The 8627-nt window shown below is 44.8% G+C and overlaps 1 protein-coding gene across 1 annotated transcript; it reads left to right on the top strand.

Moving 5' to 3' along the window:
- Positions 1-781: 781 nt before the first annotated feature.
- Positions 782-7427, top strand: LOC141739857 (lymphocyte antigen 6E-like). The gene is made up of 3 exons (XM_074577970.1): positions 782-1356; positions 4942-5061; positions 5706-7427. Exons 1-3 carry the CDS (start codon positions 1305-1307, stop codon positions 5912-5914), a joined length of 381 nt encoding a protein of 126 aa, XP_074434071.1. The 5' UTR covers positions 782-1304; the 3' UTR covers positions 5915-7427.
- The last annotated feature ends 1200 nt before the right edge of the window (positions 7428-8627 follow it).

The following is an 8627-nucleotide window of genomic DNA, read 5'->3' as shown; positions in this document are numbered from 1 at the left end:
AAGAGTTACATCATCTCAAGAACTGGGCATGCCTTTTTAGTGAGATAATGACTGTAGGTGGGTCACATTGGAAGGCCAAATATTTACCATGGGGGGTGGAAATCTAAGCAACTTTGAGACTAAGAAAAAAGGGAAATAAAACAGATGGAAAGCAGCAAGGGGCAGAGTTGCTGGCAGAGGTTTGGGGCAGGCAGGTTGCTTCTGCAGCTCTGAGTGTCATGTGAAAAGGATCCAGCTGGACCATTTCTGGGACTGTGCCTCTGTCCCTACACCTAGATGGCAGAAAGACAACAGTGGGAGGAAAAAGAAACAGCAATCAGAAGACAGGAAAGATTCTGATTTTATACAGGGAGATAGGATGAAACATGATAAAAAAGGAGGAATAAAGAGCACCGTATGGAAACCCAGTGGAGTATTCCTATTTGGCATTTCACATAATTTTGGCTGGCTATATATTTTTTTTGAAGACTTAATGAGTTGAGATCCTTGAGCAGGCAGTCCCTCATTCTCCGTGCTTTAACTGGTTTAGTTTTTTCTCGCTGACATTTATTTTTTGTAATTTCTGAAAAAAATCGCAGCTTGTTCAATGTGATGGGGGTGGGTGTTATTTCTATTTTTTAATTTAAGTGGTCATTTTCATTGCCCAGTGGAATTTATTTTCTAATAAGAAAACATTTTCCCTCGTATAAAATATCCAAGTTTAGAACAGAAACATTTACGATTTTGAACTGCTGTTTTAAAAAAGCCCACAGAAAATGATGTCTGGTCCCCTATGAAATTCAGTGGAAGGATACTGCTCTTCTGATCTAGCTGTATTGACAATCCTGGGAGACATTTTGAAGACATTTCAATCCCAATTTCAATTTCAAATTCAATCAATTTCCATATGCACTAAAACAGTACATGAGGAGGACAGGATCCCCAAGGATGCAGCCTGCTCTGAGACCCAAGCTGGCCTGTAAAGGAAAACATTCCTCTTCTCACGTGAATGCTGTTTTGTTTTCGTGTTTTGCTTTTCCTCCACTTAACCAGAATTAGAAACTGTTGCATGCTTAAAGTTAGATGAACAAGCTGCATTGTGAAACAACCAGGAAAAGAAGAAGCGGGAGGGGAATATAAGCCTGCTTAGATTTCCAACAACGCATACTTTCACATGCAAGCACTGACATGTTACTCCCAATTATCCATCATCTGACACAGCAACCCTATAGTTATTCTCCTAGCATCACAGCAAACACTGCAGAGGTATAAAACCTGCCCTGGGTGAGTCCTGCTTGTTTTGGAAGCTGCGAGACCTATAAAGGATGAAGACTTCTCTTCTTGTTGTGCTCCTTCTAGCCCTGTGCACGGAGAGTGGTGAGTCTCCAAGGATTGCTTTGCATTAGCAAGACCCCCAGAGTTAGGGCATGTCTTTGATATTGCAGGATGCCAATAGGATTTTGCAGCATGAATGGTGAATCTGAAGGGTCATTGGGCTCTAGAAAATACTCCACTCCTCAGGAGAAGAAGCCAGAAGTTGGAAGTTGTTGGAAGAATGTTGAGGAGTTGAAGTGGGGGATGAGATACCCACCTCCCCTGACTCGTGCAATCCTAGCCCAGCCCTTGGAGTAGGCAGCTGAGAGCCCTTGGTGCAGTTCTTTGAGATGAAGGATTAGTTGAGGGATATACAGAGATGGATAGGGAGAGACCAATATTTGCCATAAAGCTGCAAATTTGACATATAACTATCTACAGCCTGATTATTATTTTTTTCACTTGCTTGTTTATTAGTTGTAATTACAAACCATCATTACCTAAATTAGTAGAGATGGACATGCCACAAGAAGACGCAATTCTGGCTTCTATCTCTTTCTTGCAGCTTGTTGCTTTGAAGTGTCACTTTGCCGCTGTTGATCCCAGGTCTGGGATAGAAATGCAGAGTCCCATTCTCATTCTGATAACTGCCTGTTTGGGTTTTTTGGGGGGGGAAGGATGCAGTGTGAACCTGCACTTTAACTCTGCCTGGCTGGGCTCTGCCAACAACTGCTGCTTGTGCCTCTGGAAGATGACCCATTTGCACAGGGGTGGGCTGTGGGTCAGGCACGGAAAAGAGGGTGCAGCCCTGAATATTCCTCTGACTATTCCAGGGGAATAATTGATTTCCTCAGCTTGGGAGGCTTTTGCCTTATTGCAAACTGATTTTTTCTCAGGCTCTTCTGTAGGGTTTCACCTGCAAATTACTGGCCCTTCTGGTCTAGCAGAGCACTTAGGCTCACACTTAATTTGAGGCTGTAAATGTTCTTACTTGAGACTTCACAGACTTTAAATTTGGCATGTGCTAAATCATTGTGCTCAACGGGGTTGAGAAAGTTGAGGGCAATAAAAAGATTCTTTCTTGCAGCTTATCAACTGTAATCGCATTTTTAAAAAGATCACGTAACAAGACAGCAAACTTACCAAAGAAGTCAGTGAAAATTAACACATACGCAGCACACTTCGCTGTACAATCTAGCCAGAAGGCTGGTTGCTGTTCCAATTAATCCTGAACCTGGCTGATTTTAACGGTGTAAATCCTGCATGTGCCGGCACTTGCACTTGCTAATGCTTTACACATGTAAGTTGTTTATCTGGGTGGCTTGAATTATTCACATGAAAATCTTCCTTGAGGAGTATTCTTTTTCAGTTAGAGAAAAGATCTTGCTGGATGCAGGCAGGAGACCTCCAAAAGCAGCCTGGTTTAATCCCAGGTTTGCATCCTGAGCAGTGCATGCTTCGAAAGAAATATTGTTCCCTCCCAAGTTAGGAGCCCACATTCCTCCAGAGTCCTCTATAGTAAATGGTGAGTGAGAGAGAAACCTCCTGAACACAGAGATGTTGGCAAAATCACCCCTGAAGGTGCCTCCTCCTCTCCTGGCTAGAACGGTCTCAGGACAACTTTACTCTTAAATTAGCAGTTTTGCGAGGTTGGGTTGAAACAGGACTGCAACAAGCTCCACTGCTGCCTGTGTAGATTCAGGAAGTTTTTCTTGAAATGGGATGGATTAAAGGAGCTGCATTAATTAAGGAATAAAATGAGTTACATTTCTGGAAAACCCAGTTGCATCAATTAAGGAATAAAATGGGTTACACGTCTGGAAAACCCAGTTTGGGGACTCTGCTCTAGCGTACGGTTATTTTGGGAGGAAAGGGTGGTTCCCAGTGGGGTGGAGCAGGAATGTGCCCTTGTGCCTAGAGATGGAAATAATGACTATGACCAAGGTTGGAAGCAAATTGCAACAGTTTTGGTATCAAGTCAGAGTGAGCTGGGTGCCAGGTCTGAGGCTTTTCAAATCTTAAGGGCATTGAGCATGGGAAGATGGGAGATGTGTTCTGAGCTTCTGTAAGCCCAGTTGCCTGGCCTGTGCGTCCTCTGCTAGTGGCTCCTCAGTGAGAGACAACAGAGGGAGAGTAGGATCTGAGAAAACTACAGAGGAAATTGATAGTCAGTGCTGGGTGGCCAAGGAAAGGCAAAGGGGCAAAGGGTCTGGAGTGGGGAGAGAAGGATAATATTGTGTTGGAGAGCCATGGAAAGGGCAAAAGGGTAAAGGAGTGGGGAGAGAAGAGAGTTTCCACACAGACAAAGAAGAATGAATAATTCCCTAAAAGACATTTTTGTGGCTTCCTATGAAATACAATGACCCTGGTCACCTTGGGTCATGGTCTGAGCTGGAGCCAGGTCTGGGTTAGTAGGACGATAGGGAGCAGAGAGCATGTTTGGACCAGATGAGCTTGTCTAAGGTCAGACAAGGGGAGCAGTGAGGTTGGGGCATCACTGTCAAAGGCACCAACAAGGGCAAAGAAGCTTGGGCAAGGGAGAGGCAGAGTGAGGGAGATGAAGAGCAAGGAAGGCAAAGGACAGTGCTGGTACAAAAGTAAGATGAGTATTAACTGACCATAGATAGGGATAGCCTGGAAGTGAGAAGAATGAGCCTAATCCCCAGTGGGTGACATTACTGCAGGAGTGTTTGTTTCAGATAAACAGATGAGTAGGAAATTCCCCTTATCATGCAAAGAAACCTTCCCCGAGGATCTCTTTGCTCTGAATGACTGCTTTAGCTTAACTTGAGTGCAAGCTGTTTTCATTCATTCACATTAGCACAGCGCTTTGCTGATGCACAGTGTTACACGTTTTGTAGCGCTAGGCAGTCATCTCCCGTGGATGGCTGTAAAAAGGAATCTGCCGCAGCCAAGGGGTGGTTTGCCGAGTTGTGTCTTCTACAGGTCCAGGATTGCCCAGCACAGAAGTCTGAGAATGAAGCAGCCAAATGCAAGCATCCGTCTTCCCCGCAAGCACTGAGATGCAGATCTAGGTCACTTGTCCCTAATTTGCATTATGTTGTGGGGGCATGCAGCAAAAAAAGTCATGCTCACTATGGCCAGGGAAGTTACTCTCAGGTGTGTCTCTCCCTTTTTACCTTTGAAAAGATTTTTAAAATAACTCACTGTGTGGTCTGAGAAAGGATGTGTAGGCCAGGACTCTTCAGATGACTTGAAGAGGATGCATGTGGATAGGAATCAGCTGATCTCTTTCCATATGAGAACTAATGGGCAGCAACCGGGGTTTGGAGTAGCCCAGTTGGAAAGAAACCACAAGAGCTTCATGCTGCAAGTGGTAGTAGACTGGGGAACTCTTTCCAAAAGCACACTTTGGATGCCAGATATTTATATGGATTTAAATAAGTATCCAAAAGGAAGATCCTTTGAGGGTTACTCAATAAGCAAACCACATCAGTGTCAGGAATCTAAGCTTAAAGTAATTTGGGTCCAGGAGAGTTTCTGGGGCCAAGTTTCATGCACCCAGGAGGGTGTCTGCCTGTGGCCGTAGGGCTTGACAGATCCTCCATCTGGATCAGCACCACCAGTTATGTGCTCCTACGGATATTTCTAGCGGTGGTTGATGGGTGTTGTGTGCTTCTTTTGCAGCTTTCTCCTTGATGTGTTTCACATGCAAAGATGCACCTTCCAACATACACTGCCTGAGTACAACCACATGCTCCGACCATGAGAAGTACTGTCTCACAACCTATTCTACCACAGGACTAGGTAAGTGTGAAGCTTTTCTAAGGCTCTGATGACAAGAAGGGGTTCAGGTTAGGCAGACTGCAGAGTCTCGTCCCACTATGGGGTGTGGTGGAAGAATCAATGAGGATCACAGCACATGGAGAGTAAATCTTGCCACAGGTAGGAACCCAGCATAGCCCATCTTGTTGCAATATATTGTAACAATAACACACTGCTGATTAAACACACCCAGGAGAGGGAGACTTTGGAAGAGGGAATCTTTTTCTGCAGAAACACCTTGTCTCATCTCCAAGATTATATATATGCTCATGAGGTGGTGGAATTGGAAAGGTCTGGTACTCTGGAAGGGGCAATGTCAGGACATGGTGACAATGATGTCTTGCAATCTTGTATTGTACAAATGTATTAGATCTCCAAATTCCTGCCCTAGGTTACGCTCACCTGGCCCTGAAAACAGAGGAGTCTTAAGAGGTGGTCTCTATAGGTCACATATACACAAATAATGACACATTGTGCCAAAGCCCAAGGAAAAACCAACACCATTCAGTACAAAACAATGTATTTCTCACTCGATATTGCACAGCCAGTCTATTATTGAAGTTCGTAAAAAATACACAAGATAAAAACCTGACTTTTCTTCCTGTTTTCCCTCTCTCCCACTTCAGGCAATGACCGTAACCAGCGCATTACCAAGAAATGTTCTGCATTCTGCCCAACAATTGACCTGAATATCGGCATAGCCGGTGTTGCTACCAGCTGCTGCGAGACTTCCTTGTGCAACATCAGCGGTGCCAGCAGTGTGAAAACCAGCTACACTATCATAGCTCTGGGTGTCTTGGCCAGTCTCACTTGCATCCTCCGTCTGGGTTTTTGAAGGGGTTGGAGGATAAAGGAGCTGCTTGGCCTTGCATTGCAAGGGATTAAACTCTCATCTATAGAGTATGAATGGTGCCCTGTTTCATAGAATCATAGAATCATAGAATGGTTTAGATGGGAAGGGACCTTAAAAATCATCTAGTTCCAACCCCGCTGCCATGGGCAGGGACACCTCCCACTAGACCAGGTTGCTCAAAGCCCCATCCAGCCTGGCTTTGAACACCTCCAGAGATGGGGACTCAACTTCTTTGGGCAACCCGGGCCAGTATCTTACTGCCCTCATAATGAAAAATTGCTTCCTGATATCTAATCTAAATCTCCCCTCTTCCAGTTTGAAGCTATTACCCCTTGTCCTATCACTACATATCCTTATAAAAAGCCCCTCCCCAGATTTCCTGTAGGCCCCCTTCAGATACTGGAAGGCCACTATAAGGTCTCCCTGCAGTCTTCTCTTCTCCAGGCTGAACAACGCCAGCTCTCTCAGCCTGTCTTCGTAGGATAGGTTTCTCCTACCTGGAAGGTCACAGCCCATTAGCAAATATTTTTACTCTTTTCATGCTACGATGACAATGCATAAGAGCACAACCCTATCTCAAAATGGTGTGTGGAAGAGAAAGGCATGACATGGAGCCCTGCATACGCGGAAGAGCACCATATAGCCACCATCTCTCCTACTATTGGCCTTTATAACTCCATGCATTTTTTTTCCCTTTCATTTTGTCCCTGCCATTCTCTTGTGCCATTTTTCCCTTCATACCATTTTCCGCCCTGTATCATTTGGCTCTGAGGAAGCTTTTAATATCACAGTTGTTAAACAGAAGGTGGGCACAATAAAGTGTCATTTTATTCTATCGTGTGACTGTGTGGTGTGGTACATTGGGCATAGCGGCTGGATGCATCCCTGTTAGCAGCAACAAAAGCGGAGGCGTTGGTCTGCAAGTTGAATTGAAACAATGCTGAAATACATTGCAATTGCTTTGCATTCACCTCAGGAAGCCTCTCCCCAGATTTTCTCTCTTTTTTTTTTTTTTTTTCTTGTTTTTTCTGCATTGACAGAAGTGTCGTTTTGTGACTTCATTTCAGAGTAAACTGTATTCTATTTAACTTGCTTTCAATTTCTCTTCTGGGTCAGCTGCCTGAAAGGAAATGGCTGTTGAGCTCTCTAGTAGGCAAAGAGTGGACAAGGCGGGACTATACATGAAGGAATCTTGAGCATTAAGTTTTCTTTAAACTGATTTAAGATCTTCCAGTGGAAATTGCTTTATAAGCATTATGGATTATTTTGAAAGGGTAGAAAAGTATCTTGCATGGTGCTTAAAGGAAAATCATCAGAAAAGACGGACAGTTTCTACTGTGTGTCTGCTGGAGTCGGGAAATTTCATCTTCATCTATAACAAAATATTAACTTTGAAAATAAATCTTTTATGTTTACTAGTCAAGTTTCCTGTTGGAGTTAAAATTAAAGGAACTCATTCCCCTGCACTGACCTTCCCTGTGGATAATCTTAGCTAGGAATGAGAGATTTGCTCACTCAAACCCTTCCAAAGTGAGTCACAGGAGGCTGAAACGCTTTCTCCTGAGCTGAAGAAGCTCTCTGCATGGATTACCCCAACAAGATCTCCCAGGGCAATTAGTTGGGTGCAACTCACCCAGCCGGTTTTCTCTCTGTAGACTCATTGCACAGGGAGAGCAGCTAAACACTTTGCTCACTCTGCTGGGTATTTGCTGAAAGCAGAGGAACAACAACACTCAGAAACAGATGGATCTCTGTAACAGGTTTGCAAAGCAAATGTGGTCTCCTGGCTCCATCTCACCCTAACCTGCTCCTACCCCTTCTTGTCTACTCTTCCTCTCATCCACACCTGACCCCCAGCTACACACTCGCTGTCTCTTTTCTCTCCCAGTCTTCCTCTTTGGCTTCTGCATCCAGTCTCAGTTTGAGCTTTACCTCCAACCTCTATTTTCTTGCTAAAGCCTCACCTCTTTTTTCTCCTTGGTACAAATGCAAGGTTGGTAACTATAGTCCATCTTTAGCCATGAGACTCTCGCTTGTCCCCATGGTTTCTATTGTGCTGTCAACACCCAGCTGAGCTGGCTTCAGCTGTCTTCTGTCCAATCTAATCTCTTCACCTTTTTTCCCCTCGTGACAGTTTTAGAGATATTCAAGTGGCACACACATCAGAACATCTTGAACAAGCCAAGAACTGATCTGTGTCCTTGGATGGCTATACTCCTCCCCACACCCAGATGATAAGGTGGTAACAACCGAACTGTTTGAAGCAGTCTCCAGCCTTTGCTATCCACAGGTTTAGAATTTCTTAAGGACAATGCTGGTTTGCACAGAACAAGGCCAGCCTGGGGCTGGTCCGCCCCAGGTCTTGACCTGCTGAGCTTGTGAATACAGAACCTGCTCTTGGCATGCAGGATTAAAATAAAGTCATGTTTTGTGCTACCTGAACTTGGCAGGTGCCTTCACTTTGGGCTGGGAGGGAGCCTAGGTGTGAAGGCACATGGTAGAGCCTGCTTCTGCAATGGAGAGTTTCATGATCTGCTTACGGCTATTGCATGGGGAAGTCATGAAAAGCGCTGAGAAGCCAGGAGTCCTGTCTCTAAGGGAGCAGCTCCATCCATGGATCCCAGCCTGCTTCCTTCTCACCTGGTTTCTACCTGACCCCTTAGGTTTTGCATTCCCTTCCGCCCAGCAACACAAC

This window comes from Larus michahellis, chromosome 2, assembly GCF_964199755.1.
Source record: "Larus michahellis chromosome 2, bLarMic1.1, whole genome shotgun sequence".
Taxonomy (NCBI): domain Eukaryota; kingdom Metazoa; phylum Chordata; class Aves; order Charadriiformes; family Laridae; genus Larus; species Larus michahellis.
This window is presented reverse-complemented; position numbering and strand designations above follow the sequence as displayed.